General features: G+C 30.0%; 3 protein-coding genes and 1 long non-coding RNA gene across 7 annotated transcripts; 2 read left to right on the forward strand and 2 right to left on the reverse strand.

Annotated features, from left to right (window-relative positions):
* Window positions 1-72: 72 nt before the first annotated feature.
* On the forward strand, window positions 73-2,361 carry LOC143203693 (uncharacterized). The gene is made up of 7 exons (XM_076415937.1): window positions 73-470; window positions 527-772; window positions 823-1,165; window positions 1,218-1,372; window positions 1,423-1,627; window positions 1,680-1,949; window positions 2,005-2,361. Exons 1-7 carry the CDS (start codon window positions 161-163, stop codon window positions 2,291-2,293), a joined length of 1,818 nt encoding a protein of 605 aa, XP_076272052.1. The 5' UTR covers window positions 73-160; the 3' UTR covers window positions 2,294-2,361.
* On the reverse strand, window positions 2,356-4,499 carry LOC143203695 (zinc finger protein 639). Of its 2 annotated transcripts, none has more exons than XM_076415938.1 (4): window positions 4,302-4,499; window positions 3,527-4,249; window positions 3,037-3,475; window positions 2,356-2,873 (listed from the first exon to the last, which is right to left on the reverse strand). In XM_076415938.1, exons 1-4 carry the CDS (start codon window positions 4,407-4,409, stop codon window positions 2,455-2,457), a joined length of 1,689 nt encoding a protein of 562 aa, XP_076272053.1. In that variant the 5' UTR covers window positions 4,410-4,499; the 3' UTR covers window positions 2,356-2,454. The 2 variants fall into 2 exon arrangements, with proteins under 2 accessions (XP_076272053.1, XP_076272054.1); XM_076415939.1 differs by having other exon boundaries at window positions 3,527-4,266; window positions 4,340-4,485.
* A 5,481-nt stretch (window positions 4,500-9,980) lies between these two features.
* On the reverse strand, window positions 9,981-14,899 carry LOC143203696 (serine protease HTRA2, mitochondrial). Of its 3 annotated transcripts, XM_076415941.1 has the most exons (9): window positions 14,458-14,899; window positions 13,940-14,160; window positions 13,673-13,857; window positions 13,404-13,587; window positions 12,944-13,157; window positions 12,782-12,884; window positions 12,453-12,596; window positions 12,264-12,405; window positions 9,981-10,487 (listed from the first exon to the last, which is right to left on the reverse strand). In XM_076415941.1, exons 1-7 carry the CDS (start codon window positions 14,802-14,804, stop codon window positions 12,558-12,560), a joined length of 1,293 nt encoding a protein of 430 aa, XP_076272056.1. In that variant the 5' UTR covers window positions 14,805-14,899; the 3' UTR covers window positions 9,981-10,487; window positions 12,264-12,405; window positions 12,453-12,557. The 3 variants fall into 3 exon arrangements, with proteins under 3 accessions (XP_076272056.1, XP_076272058.1, XP_076272055.1); XM_076415943.1 differs by lacking the exons at window positions 9,981-10,487; window positions 12,264-12,405 and having other exon boundaries at window positions 12,457-12,610; XM_076415940.1 differs by lacking the exons at window positions 9,981-10,487; window positions 12,264-12,405 and having other exon boundaries at window positions 12,506-12,596; window positions 12,652-12,884.
* Window positions 14,900-27,160: 12,261 nt separating this feature from the next.
* On the forward strand, window positions 27,161-27,779 carry LOC143203676 (uncharacterized). Its single transcript, XR_013007399.1, has 3 exons — window positions 27,161-27,506; window positions 27,570-27,621; window positions 27,706-27,779. It is a non-coding gene; the product is annotated as an uncharacterized LOC143203676 (long non-coding RNA).
* The last annotated feature ends 215 nt before the right edge of the window (window positions 27,780-27,994 follow it).

Below are 27,994 nucleotides of genomic sequence, written 5' to 3' on the forward strand. Positions count from 1 at the left end.
TATTAAAATAATATCGATTTAAATAGATTAATCTGTTGATAGTTTTCTGCATCCCTAGTTTCTTGTATTGACATCTAAGGAAGAAGAAATATTATATTTAACCCTCCTTGTTTTTGTAATTGTTTTAGTGATTGTTTGATTTTAATGACAAGAAACTAAAATGAAATATGTGAAAAGATATAATAAATTTAATTTACAAACTAATTGTCGAATATGTTTGACGCAAACTGTAGGTACAATGACGGAATTAATATCTCCCTTGAAGCCCGAATTAGGTACGAGCCCTACACTCTTAGATGCTTTGGAACTAGTTATGGATGAATATGTTGACAAGGATAAGAAATATCCCAACTCAATGTGCGCGATGTGTAGGGAGTTCTTAAAGATTTCTTATGATTTAAAGGTTCAGTATAAAGAATCGCAAGAACAATTGAAAAATTGTTTTAAAAGCTCAGAGAAAGAAAAAAATTGCAAGTACTTGAAAATATTAATATTTCAACATCGATCATTACCTGATTGTTTTCAGGCTCCACTCAGGTAACTGCCACTAATAATGAAGATAAGGAAGCTTCTGTGGAAATAGTGGTAGGATCACAGAAATTTGATATACAAAATGTATTAATTGTAGAAGATGATGATGAAAAGGTTGAAAACTATGATGCATTTCTTGACAATTTAGGGACAAACATTACTGCTTCTTATGTAAACAAAGATTACAGACCAAAGCTGAGTGTTGAACCACCTCATTTGGTTATTGAAAAAGTCAATGAAGGTAGGGAGATTTGAAAATAACATTCTTATTCTATATTTTTCTTTTGATAGCTGTTAAAGAATCAACTCACAATGAAAGTTTAGTAAATAATGATGCTAGTACAATCATAGAAGAACAAGAAGAGAAAATTGAGGACATACAAACTGAAGAGCCAAAAAATGTCAATTTTGATAGTAATATTATTATGGTTAATAATATTGATGAAAATGACTTTGAAAATCTCACATCTGAAACAGATAATGAAAGGGATATATCAAGCATCGATTTAAACATGAAATATAAATGTCCTGTTTGTGGTAAACTCATGCTTTCTTTGCCAAAAGCTAAAATACATGCTCAAAATTGTGGTAAAAAGAAAAGTGCTAAGTGTTATGTCTGTGGAGAGCAATTTCCGTATGTAAAATATCTATTTTGCAAATGGCTATATTCAATTTGAATATTTTAGACTACGGAAAGAATTGTTGCAACACTTAAAGACTGCTCATGTTATTAATATTAGTAAGGACAAAACAAATAAGATTGGAAAACATGAATGCTACATATGCAACCAGATATTTTCGAGTTATGGAAGTTTAGCATATCATATGAGTAAACATCAAGGTAGTAATTTTAACAAATTTTCAACAATTTTTAACAGTTGTGACCTGTAGGTAGAAGATATAACTGTGATATTTGTGATAAATGGTTTTACACAAAAAATCAGGTTGATATTCATAAACAAATCCATAACAGAGACAAGACTCTGGTGATTTGCCCTATATGTGGAAAAGGTTTTCATTATCAGAGCGGATTGTTTTATCATATGAAAATTCATACTAATGAAAGGAATTATAAATGTGTTTACTGTCCTAGAAGGTAATAATAAAAAATACTTACATATAGTTAAAAATCAATGTTACTTTTATAGTTTCTACACCAAGAATTCGGTTAAGCGGCATGAATTAACCCACACAGGAGCCAGGCCATATGACTGTAAATTTTGTGATAAAAAATTCAGATCTCTGGGCGAAGTGAAGAAACACCAATTTTTACATACGGGTGAGCGCCCATATCATTGCAAATATTGCAACATGACCTTCATACAGATGCACAATTTAAAAGTACATTTGATGACACATTCCGGTGATTTTCAATGCAACTATTGTATTAAAAATTTTGCGGATGAAGATATATTAAAGTAAGTACCTCCATATTGATACATTCGCTGAGAATTAACCGATTATTTCGCCTAGATTCCATCTACAAAACAAACACCAAATAAAGCAAACTGATCAAATGAATGACAAGACTGAATCCTATGAGACGCCTATAGATGAGGATGACATCGAAGCAACTGATCAGTTTGAAGCTGTCCACGGCGAGGCTGGTACTCTGATCGACGGGCAAGTTCTGGAAGAGGAATATTTTATCATGGAAGATGATTTTGTGAGTGTCGAAGAGGGAGCCATGTCAGATCTGATTGTGAAAACATATGAAGTACAAAATGAAGTGTTGGTTGAAGCAATTGAAGATTCATTATAAATATTATTTATTAATATACAAATTGAAATTGTGTATAATTCTTTTTAATAAAAATGATATACTACATATATATTACCTATTTATTAATTTTTATAATCTAGTTTTTAAATATCATTTGTATTTCATTCCTTTAAACAGATATCATTTGAGCGACATCGTATTCACTTTTTACTGACCAAATTATTAGTTAACTGTGATTCTCGACAGTTTTCACCAGGATTTTCTATATTCCCATGATTGCTTTGTATATGTTTCTTTAAAGCAAACTCGCTAGAAAATATTTTCCCACACTTCATACACTCACATCTCTTCATCTCTACAATTTTATGTAGTGCTGACTTGTGAGTTCGTAGATCAGTTTTTTTCGCAAACTTTTCCAGGCATATACCACAGGTATAATTACCTTCCGGCGAATGTCTACGCTCGTGTTGTAAAAGGGCTTTGATGTTCGTGAAACATTTATCACAACTAATACAGGTGTATGGCTTGGATTGAGAATGGTGGATTTTGATGTGGCTTTTTAGGTGATGCAAAGTGATAAAACCTTTCCCACAATAATCGCAGATATGATTTCTTTCTCCTAAAAATATATTTAATTATATTATTCCAAAAAATATATTCTATAAAAACATTATCATTGGTTACTACAATATCAAAGAAGGCTGTGCTTTTAATAACGGAATTTTAATAGACTAAATTAGTTTTTATTTTAAACGTAGCCATGACTATAATAATTAGCTCACCTGTATGATGAAGCTTTATATGCATTTTTCTATAAAAATTGCTTTTGAAACACTTATCACATGTGCTACATGTGTATTCCTTGGTACTGTGAGTATAATACATATGTCCTCTTAAACTTTCGCTGTTTTTACAAGTGACGCCGCACAATCTGCAATTCTCCGGACCTTCCGAATGTAATCTAACGTGTTTGGTGTAATTAAAACGAGATACAGTTTGTTTACAAATAGGGCATTCTTCTTTCCGATGATTATTAAAATGGGACATGTATTTTTGACGGTCCAAAAACTGTTTGCCACATTCCGAACACTGGTACTCTAGGGGACTTGATGATGGGGTTTCTTTCGATATCAGTTTTGTATAACCAATTTTATGTAAATTTCTTAGATGCCTTTTTAATATCCTCGCACATTTAAGATTCTTTCCACATACATAACAGATCTAAAACAAAAAAATATGAAATATTTTTAAATGAATCCTTATTATCATTACCTGTTGACTATTAGTATGATTGGTATTGCAATTATGAACAGTATCTATATGAAATTTTAGAGTTCTTTTATTTTTTAATACTTGTTGGCAAATAGGGCACTTCTGTGAACCATCGGTATGACTTTTCATGTGGATGGGTAAGTAGTATCTACCAACTTTTGCTCCACACACTGTGCACTCCATTTGGATGTGATTTCTTTTATGAGCAAGGAGTACATTTTTATTACTACATATTTTACTACATTCTGTACATTTCAGTTCATTTACTTCTTTCTTAGACATGCAATCATCATTATCTCCAGCTATATTCATGTTAGTTTCATGATATTTTGTTTCTTCTGTACTATGATTATTACTTAATACTGCAGATGTTCCTTCATTTTTGGTATTTTTATTACCAAAACTGTCTGCATGTTGTAATATAAAATGCCTTTTAAGAGTAGTTAAATATTTATATTGCTTTCCACACATGGCACATTTATTTTTAATGATTGGTTTATACCCCTCAGATTCAGTAGGTGAATTCTCATTGTGTCTTTCCTTAGTAATCAATAAACTCTTACTATCACTCCCTATTTTAATCACGGTAATCTCTGAGCCATTGCATTTTTCATGTAATAATCTATCAGCTTCTTTAAAATTTTGCTGAATATAATAAGCTTGTTTTAAGCTATTCCAACAAATCATACAGGCTTTTTTAGGCAGACCATCTTTCTCGTCAATCTGAAATATATAAAAAACTAAAAAGGAAATAACACTTCCAATACTATGTTACTTCAACATTAATTAGAGATTTCATGTAGGTATTACCACCATTTTCTAATAGAGATAATAAGAACGATTTTTCCTTTCCACACAATCGGCATACATTTAAAATATCCATTTTCTTGAAAATTCAAAACAGAATAAATAAATTTAAATAGGGACATAACCTCACTTGCCTTTGCATTTGACTTTTTTGTAATGACCTGATGGAATCACTGCCATCTGCATATAACTAATTTATAAATATTCAAATTAAATTAATATAAGCAGACTAATTTTCTTTTGTAAGCGCAAATTTATAAATGGTAATCAACTACTACGGATCTACATATTTAAGAAAAATATATAATTCCCAGTTATTAAACGAGTATTCTGTTGATATTCGTGATTATACTTGCAGATCTCCTTCAATTCCCAAAAAATATACAGAACTGAACTAAACAATTAATAGAAAATGTTAATGCCTTTCTATTACCATGTCATGAATTGTATCTTTCTTAATAATCAAAAAAAGAGCAAATACATAAATATAAAAAAAGATTTTCAATGTAATAGTGCCTCAACATTAATTACACTTTTTACATAGGTGCTGTTACCATATTTTAATATAGATAATATTAACAATCTTTATTTAATACATTTTGAAATAAAAATTTATAAATAGTAATAATTGACCAAGTTGTTTTAATAAACGCTCCTCCGCCATTTATAGAAATATAATAAGTACCTTCACCATAATGATATGTTGTATTAATAAGGTATTCAGTATTATAATTTCCCGGTTATCCAGGAGGTGTAGAGTGTATTATAGAAAAGCCTTTTATATATTTTAAAGTATAGTAATACACTAATAGTAATGGTAGGTGAACATCCAAGAATAAAATTTTCTTCAACATATCTATAAATCTATACTACTACTTCGCCATAATATTGCTTGAAGTTTTAGTTTACATCTGTGAATATACTATTCTCTCTTGGGGCACTAATACATCAAAGGAAATTAAACGCATGATTCATTTATTAATTATATTAAAAATTAAGATTTTTATAGAAGTAAAATTAACGTCCAATTCATATTAATAATAAGGGTCATTTTCGATATATTACAAAGTGTATAAGATATTTTGTAATATACATATGGTCATATTTTCCTATATATTGCTGTTTTATTATATTTAAATAGAAAATATAAGTTAAAAATATTACATTTCCATAGAAATATTAAATTCAAATATACGTTAATACCTAGCATTTTTTTATAGGCGGCGTTTCTCAAAATGATATTCAAGGGGGCTTTGCATTGAGTAATGTCATTTTTAAAAACAAAACATCCGCTTTTATTTTAAGCGTCTTCCTCATTATCAACAAGTTGTTTGTGGTGCAGCTTTACATATATTTTCACAAACTTATCACACGTTACCTATTCATTCCTTGCTATTGTGAGTATAACATATCGCTTTTCAAACTTTCGCGGGTTTTGTTCTGCCCTACAATTCGCGGTTTTCATGATCTTCAAAATGTTGTCTTAGCAGTTTGCTTAGCTTTATAGTTAGTAATTTTTACAGAATTTTCTATATGGAGAATTATTTCTTTCTAGTTATCTACATCAGACAGATATTTTTGCAAGAACATTGGTACACCAGAGCCATATCCACCACCATATAATCAGTTAAATGTAAGTTTTTCACATGTACTGTTAATGTTTATATATATTTCAATATAAAATAAAATAACAAATTTATTAGTAATCGCAGATGACAATATCTTTAAATAATTTTTTAACATTTGAAGAATAATATAAAAATTACCTTCACCATTATATCAATTTGTTTGGTTGATTTATTCCATGACATTTATTTATACCAAATAAGAAATGACAATTGAAAAAAAAACAATATTTATTTCGTTATATAATATATTTATTAGTAAATAACTAGATATTATATCTATATTTCTGTTTAATTGTGCCTTTTTATTAAATATTATTTATTAAAATATTACATTTTCATAGAAATAAAATTAAAATTAATAACATATTAATACCTAGAATTATTATACCATCATAGGCTAAGGCTAAGGCACCCAAGGTGGCTTTGCTTTCAATAACGTCATTTTAAAAAACAAAAGACCGCCGTTTTTATTTTAAGCGTCGCCATCATTATCAACAGGTTGTTAAGTGGCGCGATGCAACTTTGTATTAATATTTTGAAAGAAAATGCTCTCTAAATTTATAGGAAACATGTTTAAAATTGTTATCAGACGTGCACGTATATATTACTTGGCACTGTGAGTATAATACTTATGTTCTTTCAAACTTTCGCGATTTTTTGGTGCCCCATAATCGGCGATTTTCTAAACCATCAAAATGTAGTTTTACGGGTTTGCTTAGGTTTATAATTAATAATTTTTATAGCATTTTTCATATGGGATATTCTTTTTTCTAGATCTCTACATCAGACAGATATTTTTCCCAGAACACTGGTCCTACCGAGTTTTAGAAGATCAGGTTTCTTCAGATGCCACATAATTAGTCAAATGTAAGTCTTTAACATGTCCTATTATTATTCATACATATTTATGATTATTCCATGTATATAACAGATGAGAGAAAATAATAATATCGATATATTTTTCATCGAACAATTTTTGTCAGTACATGTTGATTGTATGATTACTACTGTGATTATCGAAAGTATATACATGACATTTTAAAGATTTTTACATTTCAAAGTTTGAAGACAAATAGGGCATTTCTGTATTCCATCGGTATCATTATTTATGTGGGGGTGTATGTCATGCCTGCTAATTTTTACCCGATATACTATCTAAATTATTTGTCATGATTTCTTTGAAAAGCAAGAAGTAGATTTAAATAAACTTGTATATATTTTTATATTCTATACATTTTTCAGGTATTTATTTCATTGATATGTGCGTTCATTCTCATCTCAACACATGTTAACATTACCATCAGAATTTTCTATGATATATTATTATTTAATTATTCTAGAGCATTATTATTGCTGCTATTTTACTAGTTTCTATATTTATATCAACAATTTATTTAATGCAGTAATATAAAATGCTTTATAAGAGTAATCAAATATTTGTATAGCAATTCGCACACCACAGGTTTATTTCTAACAATTTGTCTTCCTGTGATTCAGTAGATAGATTATTATTATGATCTTTTTTGATAATTAACAAACTTCTAATGTTTCTTGCTATTATAATATTTCAATTTTTGAGTTACTGCATTTTTTGTATAGTAGTTTGTTAGCCGCAACAGTTCTCCTTAATAGAATTAGCTTATCTTAAGCTATTTTATCCATGTTGACAGGCATTCTTGTAGATTATCTTCCTCAGCAACCTAAAAAGAGATAACAGAGAGAAAACAAGATTTCGATATTATTTTACTGTAATATTATTTAAATGGTTGATTTACATGCACACTTATCACATATAGATATAATAATCAGATATTTTCTTGCAGATTTGAATTCTCTATGTTTAATATTCAGGTTACGTTTCTGTCTTCTTTTCACAAATGGGTCAACTACAACTAACTTTCAAGTTATTGGGTTAGTAGGTTTAATATACTGATTATGTACTTTGCGTTTCCTTATTAATAAATAATTAATAGGATATTCAGTATTTTGTAAAAATGTCTTTAATATTTATAAATATTCTTCATCATTAAAAAAAATAGCAAAAATTCCTGCTTCATAATTTTAAATTATTTAGTTGACATAATTTGCACTTACTCTTCTCCATACGTAACTTCTGATAGTTTAGATATTTATAAAATAAAACATTTATTAATAACCACAGATTAAAATATCTTTAAAATATATAATAAACCTTCCTTCGCCATAATATCACGATGTTTTGTTGATTATTTCCATATATTTTTATTTATATGAAATGGGAAATTGCACTTGAAAAAACAATAATTCTTAGGCTATATAAGAAATATATTAGTAAATAACTAGATATTCCATATATATTTCTGTCTAATTATGCTTCTCTATTAATTAATATATATAAAATATTATATTTCCATAGAAATAAAATTAAAATTAATTCTACATTAACACCTGCGATTATACTATCATAGGCGGCTAAGGCATCCAGGGAGGCTTTGCTTTCAATAATGTCATTTTAAAAAACAAAACACCCCCGTTTTTATTTTAAGCGTCGGCGTCATTATCAACAGGTTGTTTAGTGGGGCGATGCAGCTTTATAGTAATATTTTGAAAGAAAATGCCCTCCAAATTTATAGAAAATGGGTTTGAAATTGTTGTTAGACCTGCACCTATATATTGATTGGCATTGTGAGTATAATACTTGTGTTTTTTCAAACTTTCGCGGTTTTTACAAATTTCGCGCCATGATCGGCGGTTCTCTCAGTTTTTGAATGTGGCTTATGTATTTTATTTTATAAAAAAAGTTCTTACAGTTTATAATGTTTTTCAATGCGGTATTCTTTTTTCAGTGCTTATTTTCATCAACAAGATACTTTTGCAGTCCAGACAGTATTTTCCATTGAGGCCATTGTTATTCAAAATCAAGATTTCTCAGAAGTGGTAGAGTCAGTTAAATGTAAGTTTTTACATGTTTTTCTATATCTTTTTGGGATTTAACTATTTTCCATATATATAATTATAATATTACCATAACTGAAATAAGAATACCAAAACTAGTTTTCATCAGTTATGGTGTTGCTGTAATACATTATGCATTTTAAGAGCACCTACATATTCATATTGCTTTTCGTATGCAGAATTTCTGTTTTTAATGATTGATATTTTTTGATTTAAGATTCATCAGATGGATTCTTGTAATATCTCTTTAAAATTAATTGTACATTAATACCTGGAATTATACTATCATAGGCGGCTAAGGCATCCAGGGAGGCTTTGCTTTCAATAATGTCATTTTAAAAAACAAAACACCGCCGTTTTTATTTTAAGCGTCGCCATCATTATCAACAGGTTGTTTAGTGGCGCGGTGCAACTTTGTATTAATATTTTGAAAGAAAATGCCCTCTAAATTTATAGGAAACATGTTTAAAATTGTTATCAGACGTGCACGTACATATTAGTTGGCACTGTGAGTATTATATTTATGTTCTTCCAAACTTTCGCGGTTTTCTTGGTGCTCCATAATCGGCGATTTTCTAAACCATCAAAATGTAGTTTTACGGGTTTGCTTAGGTTTATAATTAATAATTTTTATAGCATTTTTCATATGGGGTATTCTTTTTTCTAGATCTCTAACATCAGACAGATATTTTTCCCAGAACACTGGTACTACCGAGTTTTAGAAGATCAGTTTTCTTCAGATGCCACATAATTAGTCAAATGTAAGTCTTTAACATGTCCTATTATTATTCATACATATTTATGATTATTCCATGTATATAACAGATGAGAGAAAATAATAATATTAATGAATTATTCATCGAACAATTTTTGTCAGTACATGTTGATTGTATGATTACTACTGTGATTATCGAAAGTATATACATGACATTTTAAAGATTTTTATATTTCAAAGTTTGAAGACAAATAGGGCATTCCTGTATTCCATCGGTGTCATTATTTATGTGGGGTGTATGTCATGCCTGCTAATTTTTACCCGATGTACTATCTAAATTATTTGCCATGATTTCTTTGAAAACAAGAAGTATATTTAAATAAACTTGTATATATTTTTATATTCTATACATTTTTCAGGTATTTATTTCATTGATATGTGCATTCATTCTCATCTCAACACATGTTAACATTACCATCAGAATTTTCTATGATATATTATTATTTAATTATTGTACAGTATTATTATTGCTGCTATTTTACTAGTTTCTATATTTATATTAACAATTTATTTAATGCAGTAATATAAAATACTTTATAAGAGTAATCAAATATTTGTATAGCATTTCGCACACCACAGGTTTATTTCTAACAATTTGTCTTTCTGTGATTCAGTAGATCGATTATTATTATGATCTTTTTTGATAATTAACAAACTTCTAATGTTTCTTGCTATTATAATATTTCAATTTTTGAGTTACTGCATTTTTTGTATAGTAGTTTGTTAGCCGCAACAGTTTTCCTTAATAGAATTAGCTTATCTTAAGCTATTTTATCCATGTTGACAGGCATTCTTATAAATTATCTTCCTCAGCAACCTAAAAAGAGATAACAGAGAGAAAACACGATTTCGATATTATTTTACTTTAATATTATTCAAATGGTTGATTTACATGCACACTTATCACATATAGATATAATAAGATCTTGCAGATTTGAATTCTCTATGTTTAATATTCAGGTTACGTTTCTGTCTTCTTTTCACAAATGGGTCAACTACAACTAACTTTCAAGTTATTGGTATAGTAGGTTTAATATACTGATTATGTACTTTGCGTTTCCTTATTAATAAATAATCAATAGGATATTCAGTATTTTGTAAAAATGTCTTTAATATTTATAAAGATTCTTCATCATTAAAAAAAAATAACAAAAATTCCTACTTCATAATTTTAAATTATTTAGTTGATATAATTTGCACTTACTCTTCTCTATACCTAACTTTACGTTCTGATAGTTTAGATATTTATAAAATAAAACATTTATTAATAACGACAGATTAAAATATCTTTAAAATATATAATAAACCTTCCTTCGCCATAATATCACGTTGTTTTGTTGATTATTTCCATATATTTTTATTTATATGAAATCGGAAATTGCACTTGAAAAACAATAATTCTTAGGCTATATAAGAAATATATTAGTAAATAACTAGATATTCCATATATATTTCTGTCTAATTATGCTTCTTTATTAATTAATATATATAAAATATTATATTTCCATAGAAATAAAATTAAAATTAATTGTACATTAATACCTGTGATTATACTATCATAGGCGGCTAAGGCATCCAGGGAGGCTTTGCTTTCAATAATGTCATTTTAAAAAACAAAACACCGCGGTTTTTATTTTAAGCGTCGGCGTCATTATTAACAGGTTGTTTAGTGGGGCGGTGTAGCTTTATAGTAATATTTTGAAAGAAAATGCCCTCCAAATTTATAGAAAACAGTTTTGAAATTGTTGTTAGACCTGCACCTATATATTGATTGGTATTGTGAGTATAATACTTGTGTTTTTTCAAACTTTCGCGGTTTTTACAAATTTCGCGCCATGATCGGCGGTTCTCTCAGTTTTTGAATGTGGCTTATGTATTTTATTTTATAAAAAAAGTTCTTACAGTTTATAATGTTTTTCAATGCGGTATTCTTTTTTCAGTGCTTATTTTCATCAACAAGACACTTTTGCAGTCCAGACAGTATTTTCCATTGAGGCCATTGTTATTCAAAATCAAGATTTCTCAGAAGTGGTAGAGCCAGTTAAATGTAAGTTTTTACATGTTTTTTCCATATCTTTTTGGGATTTAACTATTTTCCATATATATATAATTATAATATTGCCATAACTGAAATAAGAATACCAAAACCAGTTTTCATCAGTTATGGTGTTGGCTTTCATTCATTATACTGAGAATTCCACTTAGATATGCTTTCGTTGTCTGTGATCAAATATTATAATTTTATTACTTTATATTTTATTATACTGTGCACAGTTCGTATTTTTCTTTCTTAGGCTGGTTTTCGCTAACACCATGGCATACGTTTCTTTAGGTGTTTATGTAAATCACTATAATATAATTGATTCTTTTGTATTATTATTGTGAGTGATATTTTTTGGGCCTTTATATATTTACTACCTAAAGCATTCCAATGCTGTAATACATAATGCATTTTACGAGCACCTATATATTCATATTGCTTTTCGTATACAGAATTTCTGTTTTTAATGATATTTTTTGATTTAAGATTCACTAGATGGATTCTTGTAATATCTCTTTATGCAACAATTAGGAAACAAACAGTAATTCTTACCATTTTAATTTTATCGATCTTCCATTTTGACCTAACATTTTATGACCTCTATTCTAAAATTTTTCCCAACAGAATTAAGCTTGTTTTAAGCTATTTCGTTAATACATGCAGGCGTTTTAGGCAGATTATCTTTCCCATCAACCTAAAATACATAAAACTAGAAAAATAAAATACTTTCAATACTATTACCTGAGATTCATGTAGGTGATTAGGAAATCAGTATATCATTGTGCTTTAATTCGATATAGTCTTTTTATCCTATGATTACATAATTAAAGAGTCCTTAACATAACCTCACTTGTGCCTGTTCTTCTTTTTCACCTGTGGGAATCCCTAGGCAAATAATTCTGAGGATATAATTTATTAGTCAAATTAAAAGATGCCATACGTATACTAGTTTATTTTTGTGGTTTTGATTATTTGGAATATAAGAACAATTATATTATATAAGTTCACAGATATTCTTAATCGATTGTTAATGTAACTTTCTTGTGTTGGCCTTTATTTATAATACCCACTTCTAATGATGTCCTCGTTGAAGAAAAGTTATATAATTCAGCGGGTTTTTTAACGGGTATTCCATTGACTTCTGTAATTATATCACCGACTTGCAAGCCTCCCCTAAAAACCCATAGAAAATAATAAATTGAAAACTGGAGTCAACAAAAAACTTTAAATACCGTTCTGCTGGTGTATCAGGAATTATTTTCCAGACCAAAAGTCCGTATGTTAAGTCCTTTGGTATGTTTGAGTCTTCTTTTCTCAAGTCAGTTAACATCTCTGGAGTTATTGCGATGGTGGTTATACCGAATAAGGTCTTGAGAGCTCTGTTTCCTCCCATTAATAAATTATCCATGCGGTATTTAGTGTTTTGTAGAAATTTCTTTACATACTCTAAAATAAATTAGGGCTTTGAGTTTGAGGATAAAACATTAATTAGTAATAAGAATATTATAATAATTCCTTCACCATTTTTTCTAAAACATAATAAGGTTCCTCCACCATAATATGATTGAGTGTTAATTATTAGTAGTCAATAATCTCATTTAGTTAATAAATTAATGTATTCATTGCACATTATAAACATATAATTATTCATATAATTATTCATACTATATCTGAAACTGTGTAAATACTTACCAATGGGAATAGCAAATGATATACCAGATGTTAATCTCAAATTATTTATTCCGATGACATTGCCATCAAGATTCACCAGAGGTCCCCCAGAATTTCCAAATGTTATGCTGGCATCAGTTTGTATATATGTCATAGAATAGTTTTTTAATCCCAGTTCTTCAGCTGGTCGGTCAACACTGCTGATCTGTAATTTATTCCATAGTTTTGATTAATGTTGAACGATTTCTTAAATATTTACTTATAATTTAAACTATATGTCATAAACTTACAATTCCAACTGTTACTGAATTACTAAGTGATAAAGGACTACCAAGTGCTACAACCCATTCTCCTACAGCAGTGTCGCCTGACTCAGCAAAATCTAAACTAGGTAGTTTCTCTTCTGCCTCCAGTTTTAATAATGCTAGGTCTACATTCATGTCAGCATCTTCAACGTTTACATTGAATCTTCGACCTGAAAAATGATTTCTTGCATTTCTTTTCTGTCCCACTATATGGTGTTTTGTATCTCTCCTGTTGTACTGGAAGAAACTTACCATCTCTCATAATTGCTGTTATTGTAGTATGGGGCTTGTTCAACACTACATGAGCGTTAGTCAACGCCCATCCATCTTCGCTTATGATAAAGCCAGAGCCATTCGACATGATGATTGGTTGTTGGGTTTCTGGGTCCTTGATATTCGGGTCTCTTAGTTCCAAGTAGAATACTGCACTTGCACAGTTATTCACCACTTTTTTTATGAAGTTGTACTGTTTCCTGCAAAATTTTAAAGTTTTATGGTATGGTACTATCTTTGTAATTTCCACCTTCACCATCACTTAACTAATATATATTAATCACTATTAATTTCAGTTGAATCTGGTTTAAGGACTTTATTGGAATTATTGCTAGAAAATTATTTTTCAATAACAGGAAGGTTAGTGTCAGTTTACGTGAAGTTAGTTATACTAGTTATTTTAGTTACAGATTTACTATTTGGTCAGGGAAATATAATTATCAATATTTATTTCCAATTAATTAAAATAAAATTCAGTTAGATTGCTACATCGTTACCTCATGTGTTCCTCTTTCTCGTCAATTATTTCCGGTTGCTTTTGAAGTAAATTTTGGTCCATGATTCTCGGCTGAAACGAGGCGGTATCCATCAAATTTCCATCTTCGTCCTTGCGGTGGGAATTCTTGACGAGTACGTACGACGCCAACAAGGCCGACGTAATGCCGATGGTGCCGAGAAGATTCAATTTCGTCAGCGTGCTGGACAGCGGATCGTTCCTCTTGCGTCGTGGGTTTTTCTTCGAGTTTTCGGTCGCGTATTTTCTGGTGGACAGGACTTTCGAAAAGTTCTTGTTGAGGAAATTGGCGGACGGCTTCAGCAAGCCGCAGGGTACGATCTGGTACATTCGGTCGCGGGGATATTTGTTGCACTGGGAATTTGGATTGTTTATCGAGAATTTGGTCTATTGGAGTAGTGGGAACATGATAGATTGAATGACAGCGACGTCAAGGAGACGTTTTGGTTCGACAATAATGAAGACTTTTGACTCTTATTAATTCTTCTAGTATATTTATGTTTTCTGGTAACTATATACCTTCTTTTCCTCCCCTGACCTCACTACACAAAATCAAAGACTATAATTTCATCTTTTATTCCACACTTCAGTATCTTTTTCTATATACTTCATCATTTCTTAATTTTCTTGCCTTGTCTCTTGATGTAGTTGTTTCAATACCACCATTGTTAATAAATTAATCTTGTGTATTTCTTAATATTTATTTCCTTTTTTATTGAAGGCATATATTATTTATTAATGAGCGCTACTATATCTTTTGTTATTGCTTCCCTATCTTTTCTAGGCAAGTGTTAGTAACACTAAAATTATATTAGGGAGCATGTACACTCAGGGTGGATGGTGAATGCGATTTGTCAGATCCATTATTATTTATTATAACTATTTTGAGTAGTTGTACTACCAACTTACATTTTAACATATATATTAACAGGATAGTATCATATATAAGTTAATAATTAGTCGAATGAGACTATTTTTAACTTTTAAATCCATGCAACTCCTTAATTAACCGTAGTGGGTAGGTAGAATTTCAACTGTTTTCGCCAAGAACGATTTCTAAGAAAGAAGCGCTGTCATCAATAAACCTTATTAAAATGGTAATTTTTAGAACAATTTTCGAGTGCGTCTCTGGGTGCACGCGCACTACGCCATGTTTCAAACAAAGGTCTTTGCTCGTAGAACGACTCTTATTGAATAATGGGCCAATTGTGTAAGTTTGTCTTGATTGAGGATAATGCTTGGCCTAATTGGCGTTTATAGTACAGCGGATTAGTAATAAATATACATTTTTTCTAGAGAGAAAAACTAAACAATCAGCCGAATATAATAAATCCATCGCTTTTAAGACATGCCTTTCGTTTCTGTGATATCGACCTGCTAAAATTTTTAAGGATAAATAAATATAGGTTACTAAATATGTCCCATACATTTTTGTGTGCTACTAGTTCAGGTTTCTGAATAGTTTCTCGCCTACTTGATCCAAGAATATAGCCAAGCAGACCTTCTCTTTGGCTTTTCAGACTACAGGGAAGTGAACAAGATCTAGTATACGACTGGCTAGTTGAGTGCTTGCGCACTAATACTCAATAAAACTAATAATAATTCAATTATATTTCGGGTTGGCTACTCATACGACGACTTTTGATTCTTATAAAACATTGAATTGATAGATTTGTGATCCCTGTAGTTCTACATAATTTATTTCATGATAAGATAAGAGTTTTTATTTGTGGTCACGATATTTTCGTTGTTGTATGTATGATCTATTTTACCAAAGAATCATCAATAGATTACGTATTGTATCTGACATTGAAAATTTAATTTAAAATACTCTTCTGTCACTATAGGGTGTCAGCCAGTTGTTGTGTTTCAGTAATAGTTCAAAAGCTGAGCTACAAAAAGGCAGAGTATTGTGGTATTGTTACTGCGTTGTTCGTTGGTCAATACTCGTATTGTTAAATAGAGTTAGTGGCGCCCGGAACTTTGAACAATACCCGTTTCTCGAATGAAAAAAAAAAGGGAGAAACCCCCAGAAGACATAGAATACAAACGGTCCCTGAATAATAGAGATTATCCAACCAACAATAAATGAAAAGGATACAATTTCGGTAACAGGTACCACCGGGATTTCGAGACTGCGAATTTCTGGCGCGTCTTCGAAACTGACTGTGTACGACGGCGTACGATGCAGTCTCTGAATGAGGCCTCTACGATGTGGAAACCGAACAAAAGCTCGAAATGAACTTTCGAGTGGATGCGTTTTCTCGTACCGCTATTGAGTTGTAAATGTCGCCCGTACAATATAAATTGTTTCGTTTCGAGAAAATAACCTTTTGTTGGTTGAATAATGTCGACCATTTGCAAGATGCAATGATATGATAGTCAATTGGGTTTAAAAAATGAGAGTCGCTCGTGCTAGTCCCTATACTTACGAATTGAAACGATTTTTTCAGTTTTTTTTTTGTAAAAAAAAGCGAACATTGCTTATTGGTAATAACTAGAGATCGGTCTGTGGTCGAAATTCGGTCATCCTGTATTAAATTAATCACGTTTCTCTTACAATAGAATAAAGACTACGATATGTTACTAAAATTTGTTTTCACAGTACTTTTAGTAGATGATCAGAAATGTATTTGGTATATAAAATTAATTAGAATAACATGTCTGTATATTGAAACATATTAACAACACTTACTTAACAACATAAGAATAAAGATTTAGTAACATTTTTAAATTGCATTTAATTAAATCTAATTTCCATTTATGTTTAAGTAATCAAAATATAGTAGTGTAACTACACAAGATTACAAGTAAGATTAATTTCAGAAATATAACAACTTCAGATTATTCTTTACCGTTATATTATAGACATATATATATATATATATATATATATATATATATATATATATATATATATATATATATATAATATACATATAATGATAATATATAATTTTATATAATATTAATACATATAATATATATTAGGTAATTTATTTTTTACAATTTGGAAATGTATATTAAAGTTATTGTATTAATCATTAAAGACCTTAATATTTATCAATGCTTTTAAATATTTACAAATGTACTGTTAACAATTTATAATTTCTTGAAAGAATAACTTGTCATATAGTCACATCTCTTATTGTATTAATCATTAAAGACCTTAATATTTATCAATGCTTTTAAATATTTACAAATGTACTGTTAGTAATTCATAATTTCTTGAAAGAATAACTTGTCATATAGTCACATCTCTTATTGTATTAATCATTAAAGACCTTAATATTTATCAATGCTTTTAAATATTTACAAATGTACTGTTAGTAATTCATAATTTCTTGAAAGAATAACTTGTCATATAGTCACATCTCTTATTGTATTAATCATTAAAGACCTTAATATTTATCAATGCTTTTAAATATTTACAAATGTACTGTTAGTAATTCATAATTTCTTGAAAGAATAACTTGTCATATAGTCACATCTCTTATTGTATTAATCATTAAAGACCTTAATATTTATCAATGCTTTTAAATATTTACAAATGTACTGTTAATAATTTATAATTTCTTGAAAGAATAACTTGTCATATAGTCACATCTCTTATTGTATTAATCATTAAAGACCTTAATATTAATCAGTGCTTTTAAATATTTACAAATGTACTGTTAGTAATTCATAATTTCTTGAAAGAATAACTTGTCATATAGTCACATCTCTTATTGTATTAATCATTAAAGACCTTAATATTTATCAATGCTTTTAAATATTTACAAATGTACTGTTAATAATTTATAATTTCTTGAAAGAATAACTTGTCATATAGTCACATCTCTTATTGTATTAATCATTAAAGACCTTAATATTTATCAATGCTTTTAAATATTTACAAATGTACTGTTAGTAATTCATAATTTCTTCTATTTGTCTTATGTTTTCCATCCATGTAAATTTCCAGTTAGTTTTATATTAAATTCTGCATATTTTCATTTATATATTCATATAGTCCTTATTTCTTATCCATAATTCTCATCTAAAATATATGTTACAAACACTATGAATACGCCAGACCGATAATTTAAGAATAATTTCTTTTCCTAACTTTTTAAGTAAAATTGCATTGTTCTTTGCTTATTTATTTCATTCTTCGATCTCTCCTCTCCCTTGCAGATAGCTCATCTTTAGGTTGTTTTTCATAGGTTTTCATTGATTTATTGCTTTCTACTTTGTCTACTACTCATGCCCCACGTGTTCCACTTATAATTCTGTGAAATCATTTTATAACTGTTAATATTCTATACAATATTCATTTTAACTCTTGATGCACAAATTAACGTATTTATTGCCTGCAATATTCGGTTAATACTTTGTTAAGAAATGTATATATATATATAGTCTATTCAAAGTTTTTCTCATTCTATTCAAGATGTTTAATGTATTGCCTATCGCAATTTGTAACTACGTTTTAGAATCAGACAATATTTTCCTTCTTATTTTATTCTAATTAAAAAGAGATATAGTGAGCCTGTCAAGGTTGTCCGGTTGCCAGATAAGAGGTTATAACTCTAACCTATAAACTATTGTGGCTGTATAATTAACTGTGGTTTTTAGAAGTATTGTAATGTTAAAATAAAGATAACATTTTTAATTATTTTATTTAGATTAGAATTTTGTTGTACTATGTCAAAGCCAAATTGAACTAAAACTCAGATTTTATGTGGCAACATAGCGACGTTTTGATGTCACAAATTTAATTGGTGTGCCTACAAAATAACTTTAAACAGACTATACTTTTTTTCTTTTTGTTATTTTCGAATTTTGTTAATTTATGTTCGGATAAAATTTTCACGTATGTCTGGTTTTTCTTTCACAGCTGTATGTACCTACCAATAAAGCGGGCACATTTATTTTATTTTCTCTGCAAAAAATATAAATCATAACTTTACGCGAACACGCTATTCTTAATCGTTTTTTATCCAAACTTGCCGTAGCTCGTTAATAATTCCAATAATATGAAAATAACCGAAAGTAACACAAAATATTGTTTAAAATCAAATAACTTAGTTTAATAATGTTGTAATCACGCGATTTTCGATTTAATATCGTTTCAAAGGTAAAAACAAACATTCACTTTTTACATATTAACAAACACTATCCTTTATTTTATTTTATAAACTTTTTTAAAATACCTTTTAAGTCCAGGTAAGATTCGATTCCAATACGTTATCGTCGGCGAGCTACATTCTTGACCCGCACGGCTACCTGCTAGGTTTGTTTATATATTTTGTGTCACCGATCGGACATGTAATTTTTGATTATTTCATTCGGGCGTTTTCCGATTTATTACAACATATTTATTTATTCATTCATTGCATAAAAATTCAAAAAATTCTAGAATTTCAAACGACACAAAATATCCAAGCTTGCGGGTCATTCCCATGTTCTTCAAGATATTGGAAATGGTTTCTTGTGTCACTCTCAATAATTCTGCATGTTCTTCTTGGGTTTTACATGGATCACCATCGAGTACTGGCTTCAAATTCTGGTCTTCAATTTTTTTTTGCTGTGCAGAACGTCTTTGTCTTCGGTGTCAAAATTACCATTATTATATAAGGTAAGGATACGACATGAGGTTGCTTACAAATATACTCGATGCGATTTAATATTTGTTGTAAATCCTTTTATAATAGATGTGGCAAGTGCTAGTGTCTTTAATCTTAATATCTTTTAATGAAATAGTATGGCTGCTTCATAAATAAACACTTCAAAAGTTTTTTGGTTCAGTTCTTGTCTTTTGATTTAATTTTTGATGCATTTTCAATTATATTCCATCAAATATTGTTATTATCTCTAATAAATTATGTTTCACTTCAGCTAACCAACTTAATCTTTATTTATCATGTCTCCTAGTGACATCATTTCTATTATATTCGGAGCACTTCTCTGATCGCTTCTCTCCAGATATGCTACTCTTGATTGTTGTATTTTTCTTGCTAAAGAGATAAAGGGAGAATGCAAAAGACTTAGAATTATAATAAGCTTAAAATAACAAAACCATGTTATAATGAGGAAATATGCATGAGGAAAAAAGGTTAAGGGAACTACAGATGCAGTAAATATTTTATTCAGTGACTAAAGTACGGTGGATTGATGAAATCAACAAAATCTCTTTCCCTATTACATAATTATTTCGTATTCTGTATTTATTTTCAATAATTTTTATTCGTTCTAGTGTTGCTTTTAATATACTTATTTTCACTACTCTTAGTTTATATTCTTTGTTGATTATAAGGTCAGTGATTATTATATGTAGGTCATCCGAATACTATGATGATTACTCATTTCCTTTTGCTGTATTTATATTCACAGCTGTTCTATGCGTGTGTTGAAAAGTATAACTAAGGCAGCTATATTTTTTCAACAAATCTAATTTATGCAATATCTTTCTTTTATTCGTCTCTCTAACAGTAGTGTTTTTAGCATATCCAATGCCTTTGCACCATACTTCACGATCGGTCTTATTAATTGGTTCTTTATTTTTATATTGTCTTCACCTCCTGATACTATAACTCTGTGATATTCAAGATTGTCTAAACGTCGCAATGTCTGATCGTCAAGACGTCGCAATGTTGTTGTCTTATGCTTTATGTTTTCTTATTATTATTAGTTGGCTTTAAGTCGTATAAGCGATATTTACGGTGTACTGTTAAATGTACTGTTAATAATTTATAATTTCTTGAAAGAATAACTTGTCATATAGTCACATCTCTTATTGTATTAATCATTAAAGACCTTAATATTTATCAATGCTTTTAAATATTTACAAATGTACTGTTAGTAATTCATAATTTCTTCTATTTGTCTTATGTTTTCCATCCATGCAAATTTCCAGTTAGTTTTATATTAAATCCTGCATATTTTCATTTATATATTCATATAGTCCTTATTTTTTATCCATAATTCTCATCTAAAATATATATTACAAACACTATGAATACGCCAGACTGGTTAAAAGAATAATTTCTTTTCCTAACTTTTTAAGTAAAATTGCATTGTTCTTTGCTTATTTATTTCATTCTTCGATCTCTCCCTTGCAGATAGCTCATCCTTAGGTTGTTTTTAATAGGTATTTATTGATTTATTGCTTTCTACTTTGTCTACTATTCATGCCCCACGTGTTTCACTTATAATTCTGTCAAACCATTTTATAACTGTTGATATTCTGTACAATATTCATTTTAAGTCTTGATGCACAAATTAACGTATATATTGCCTGCAATATTCGGTTAATACTTTGTTAAGAAATGTATATATATATATATAGTCTATTCAAGATGTTTAATGTATTGCCTATCGCAATTTGTAAATACGTTTTAGAATCAGACAATATTTTCCTTCTTATTTTATTCTAATTAAAAAGAGATATAGTGAGCCTGTCAAGGTTGTCCGGTTGCCAGATAAGAGGTTATAACTCTAACCTATAAACTATTGTGGCTGTATAATTAACTGTGGTTTTTAGAAGTATTGTAATGTTAAAATAAAGATAACATTTTTAATTATTTTATTTAGATTAGAATTTTGTTGTACTATGTCAAAGCCAAATTGAACTAAAACTCAGAGTTCAAGTGGCAATATTGCGACGTTTTGATGTCACAAATTTAATTGGTGTGCCTACAAAATAACTTTAAACAGACTATACTTTTTTTCTTTTTGTTATTTTCGAATTTTGTTAATTTATATTCGGATAAAATTTTCACGTATGTCTGGTTTTTCTTTCACAGCTGTATGTACCTACCAATAAAGGGGGCACATTTATTTTATTTTCTCTGCAAAAAATATAAATCATAACTTTACGCGAACACGCTATTCTTAATCGTTTTTTATCCAAACTTGCCGTAGCTCGTTAATAATTCCAATAATATGAAAATAACCGAAAGTAACACAAAATATTGTTTAAAATCAAATAACTTCGTTTAATAATGTTGTAATCACGCGATTTTCGATTTAATATCGTTTCAAAGGTAAAAACAAACATTCACTTTTTACATATTAACAAACACTATCCTTTATTTTATTTTATAAACTTTTTTAAAATACCTTTTAAGTCCCGGTAAGATTCGATTCCAATACGTTATCGTCGGCGAGCTACATTCTTGACCCGCACGGCTACCTGCTAGGTTTGTTTATATATTTTGTGTCACCGATCCGACATGTAATTTTTGGTTATTTCATTCGAGCGTTTTCCGATTTATTACAACATATTTATTTATTCATTCATTGCCTAAAAATTCAAAAAATTCTAGAATTTCAAACGACACAAAATATCCAAGCTTGCGGGTCATTCCCATGTTCTTCAAGGTATTGGAAATGGTTTCTTGTGTCACTCTCAATAATTCTGCATGTTCTTCTTGGGTTTTACATGGATCACCATCGAGTACTGGCTTCAAATTCTGGTCTTCAATTTTTTTTGCTGTGCAGAACGTCTTTGTCTTCGGTGTCAAAATTACCATTATTATATAAGGTAAGGATACGACATGAGGTTGCTTACAAATATACTCGATGCGATTTAATATTTGTTGTAAATCCTTTTATAATAGATGTGGCAAGTGCTAGTGTCTTTAATCTTAATATCTTTTAATGAAATAGTATGGCTGCTTCATAAATAAACACTTCAAAAGTTTTTTGGTTCAGTTCTTGTCTTTTGATTTAATTTTTGATGCATTTTCAATTATATTCCATCAAATATTGTTATTATCTCTAATAAATTATGTTTCACTTCAGCTAACCAACTTAATCTTTATTTATCATGTCTCCTATTGACATCATTTCTATTATATTCGGAGCACCTCTCTGATCGCTTCTCTCCAGATATGCTACTCTTGATTGTTTTATTTTTCTTGCTAAAGAGATAAAGGGAGAATGCAAAAGACTTAGAATTATAATAAGCTTAAAATAACAAAACCATGTTATAATGAGGAAATATGCATGAGGAAAAAAGGTTAAGGGAACTACAGATGCAGTAAATATTTTATTCAGTGACTAAAGTACGGTGGATTGATGAAATCAACAAAATCTCTTTCCGTATTACATAATTATTTCGTATTCTGTATTTATTTTCAACAATTTTTATTCGTTCTAGTGTTGCTTTTAATATACTTATTTTCACTACTCTTAGTTTATATTCTTTATTGATTATAAGGTCAGTGATTATTATATGTAGGTCATCCGAATATTATGATGATTACTCATTTCCTTTTGCTGTATTTATATTCACAGCTGTTCTATGCGTGTGTTGAAAAGTATAACTAAGGCAGCTATATTTTTTCAACAAATCTAATTTATGCAATATCTTTCTTTTATTCGTCTCTCTAACAGTAGTGTTTTTAGCATATTCAATACCTTTGCGCCATACTTCACGATCGGTCTTATTAATTGGTTCTTTATTTTTATATTGTCTTCACCTCCTGACCTATAACCCTATGATATTCAAGATTGTCTAAACGTCGCAATGTTGCTGCATCAACTCTGAGTTTTAGTTAATTGAAATTGTTAAAATAATTGTTAAAACAAAAACGTTATCAAATATAGTTTACTTTAACATTATAGTACATCTACAACTTCAGTTTTATACAACCACAATAGTTTATAGGTTAGAGTTATAACTTCTTGTCACTATTACTTTCAAGAATTTTGCATACGTCTGCATTAGACAGAATTCAAGATGACTTGATAAGTAAACACACCATTGAAGGAAACAAGAACTAAATGAAAAAAGTAAATATGCTCTCGAATGAAAGTAAAATACGTTTCTCAGATATACAATTGTTAATTAGGTGGATTAGGCCTCCAGGTGTATACCACTACATAAAAAACGCGTCTATAAACTCTACCTCGTGGGTGGTGTGGAAAAGAGTCCAATGTAATTAAAACAAATCTAACCTACAAACTATTATAGCTGTGTTTTAATTGTAGTTTTAAGTCCTTCGATTATATATGTATTAGATTTACTATAATGTTAAAATAACTTATATTTCATAATATTTTTGTTCAATTATTTTATTTAGTTAGTTAATTTTTGTGTGTGTCAAAGCCAAACTGTACTGAAACTCAGAGTTAATTCGGCAACATTGCAATATCTCGACGTCACAAATATCCATGATGCATTACTAAAAAAACTTTGAATATACTTTATAATGCATATGTTAATAGCTCACCATCTGATATTGTTTATTTCACATCCACTTCCAGCACGTCCTTTCTTTACTTCTTTATTTATTGTATATTTTTTAGTTTATTTTTTTATGCGTTTTTAAACTGGCTCTGCTATCTATTACTGTTATCATTGTGGGTTTTTTTAGCCTAGCTGATGTACATCCATTTCAGTGCTTTCAATATTTTACTTCTGTTGATGAAAAAAAAAATTATTTATTTTAGCCTGTTTACTGCGTCGGTTTCGTTATGTTGTGACTGTTCTGATGATACCTTTTGTGTTTCTCTCCGTAGTTAGCAAAACTCAACTGAAAATTAATTTCGGATACTGCAGATTTCTATCCCGAATTTAAAACTCAATTGTTTTATTTTAATTGATTTTCATACCCGTTTCTTATTGTTTCAGATTGGCCTCTCTTCGTCCCGTGGTGTGTTGATCTTATGAGAAACTTCTCAGCATAATACGTCGTCAATATAATGATCATTTTCGGGAGTGATGCGATCTGTTCGAGACGGATTTAGGACAAGGTTTTTCAGTTATAGCGTTGCAAATTTCGGTTCGCCTCACTATAACATAGGAAAGTAAGGCCTGAGCTGCATAACCACCTGGAGTTCTCTCTTTGTGGAGGTGTGGTCTTTTCGTTTCGGATAGATTCGCGATTACGTCAACAGTTCTGTATGGATTGACATTCCTAATTTGTTTTGTTCGCGATCGGTACATATCGGGACTCGCGTATATGATGAAAAATAAAGGAAGTTCTGTCCGGTATGTGCAGCGATGGCTTCGCTACTTCACCTGTCGGAGATTGGTTGCCGAATATCTCAACTTTTATATGAATATGATTTGTGGTGAGTTTTGCGTTAATATATGAGTAGCTTTATTGTTCGCAACATAATTGATATCAACGAAAGTAGTTTTGTAATAACTTTTTAAGTGTTTAATATGTATAATTTGATATAAAGTTTTTACTGTTTAAATTTATTCGGTCCAATATTTAATTTCAGTGTGATAGTGATGGTGTTCGCAAAAGAAATCATTTGGATAAGCCAGAAGAAATACTTCGTTGACATTAATATAAGGTAAGAGATCATTTGTTGTTTTGAAAATAAGTTAAAATAAAAAAGTGGTAATTTAATATCAATATTATAATGTTTACTATAGTTCGATTTTTAATTTCAGGTAGGTACGAAGACCGTCGAGGGATAATCAGGGGTGGCTAACGTCCACCCTTGGCACAGACTCGTCATGCTTTGAGTGGCGAAGAAAGTGCACCAGAGGCCTTTGCCATCAGGAGCGGCTAACGTCCGCTCTTGAGGCCGATTCTTCACGCTTTTGGTGCTGAAGCAAACCCACTCGAGGCCATACTATCAGGGGTGGCTAACGTCCACCCTTGACACAGATTCGTCGTGCCTTGAGTGCTGAAGAAAATGCACCCGAGGCCCTTGCCATCAGGGGCGGCTAACGTCCGCTCTTGAGGCCGATTCTTCACGCTTTGGGTGCTGAAGTAAATGCGCTCGAGGCCTTACCTATCAGGGGTGGCTAACGTCCACCCTTGACACAGATTCGTCCTGGGTTGTTGAAGAAAGTGCACCTGAGGCTTTAGCCATCAGGGGCGACTAATGTTCGCCCTTGAGGCCGATTCGTCGTGCTTTAGGTGCTGAAGAATATACTTTCATATTATCAAGTAACTACTTCAAATATATTTATAAATCATATAATTATCAAAGTCAGTCTTTAATTGTTATTGTTTTGTTTTTAGGAATAAATTACAATACACTCTGTGTTTGAATGCCATCTGGCAATTATAAGGAAGAAAAACATATTAATATATTTTTTAGGTTACTAAGAATCGGTCCAGAAATATACCGGATGTATCTTTTGAATAGTAGTATCCTTTGAATAATATATTTTAAGAAACATTAATTAAAATGTTATAATTCAACATTTCTTGCAGCTTGCCCTATTGAGATATAAGAGATATAATTTCGAAGGACAAAAAAAGAAATAAATCCACACTGAAGACATTGAAGAGAGAAATAATTCAATAAAGTAGTCATTTCTTCATTCACCATTATCTACTTTAACTTTAAAATTATTTTACCATTGACTGTTTCAGACAGAGGTACATTCAAAAAGTCCGTACAAGGTAATATAAAGGTAAGTTTAACAACGCATATATTTTAAATAACAGCAAATTATCAAAACATAAGCCTGATGAATTGAAATGGATTTGATATTATATAATTATAAATTTATTTCAATAACATATGTTCTAATTCTTATATAATGTATAATGTGTATATTTTGACGTAGAAATAATTCAAATTAAAGAGAGATTGTACGAGTAGAAAAATCGATTTTAACATTCAGGAATGTTTTAGTTTTCTGTTATATCTTTTTTTACATTTCTTTTGCAGTAAGTGTCGTGGTGTGTATACTGAAGTCGTCTTTTCTGTTTCAGGTACGTGATCTCGCTTTTCCGTTGTCGTTATCATTATGTAAGAAACCTTTTTCGGGAGTGATGAATGCGATCTATTCGGGACGGATTTAGGACAAGGTTTTTCAGTTATAGTGTTGCAAATTTCGGTTTGCTTCACTATAACATAGGAAAGTAAGGCCTGAGCTGCATAACCACCTGGAGTTCACTCCTTGTGGAGGTGCAGTCCGTTCATTTCGAATAGATTTGCTATAATCGTAGTGATTCGGTTTATTTACAAGTGAAATAGTTCTCGTTAGTTCGCGGTTCGGGATACGCGAGTGATATGAACAATTAGTGAACTATTGTAGTGCCTTTACAGTTAAGCTACTTTCGTGTGGTAAGTTAATTTTACCAAAAATATATCGAGATATTTTAAGTGATGTTATTTATTTTGATTCAGGGATATCAACTTTCCACGCGATTTGAGCAATAGTGATACGGTATAGTGCATGGTAAGTATCATTATATATCATTATGTATTATTAGTTGGCTTTAAGTCGTATAAGCGATATTTACGGTTCATTTATTGGTTTTAGAGTGATGGTGTTGGTGGAGAATAAGTGACGGGAGTATATGAGAAGAAATGTTTCATTGAATTTGAACTAAGGTATGATTTAAGATATTTAAAAAGATTTATATTGAAGATATTTATGATGATTTGTTTTTCTATTCTAGGTAGGTACGAAGATCGTCGAGGGATAATCAGGGGTGGCTAACGTCCACCCTTGGCACAGACTCGTCATGCTTTGAGTGGCGAGGAAAGTGCACCAGAGGCCTTTGCCATCAGGAGCGGCTAACGTCCGCTCTTGAGGCCGATTCTTCATG

This window comes from Rhynchophorus ferrugineus, unplaced genomic scaffold (assembly GCF_030347505.1).
Source record: "Rhynchophorus ferrugineus isolate W39M unplaced genomic scaffold, kcgeb_rfMv2 rfM10, whole genome shotgun sequence".
Classification (NCBI taxonomy): Eukaryota; Metazoa; Arthropoda; class Insecta; order Coleoptera; family Curculionidae; genus Rhynchophorus; species Rhynchophorus ferrugineus.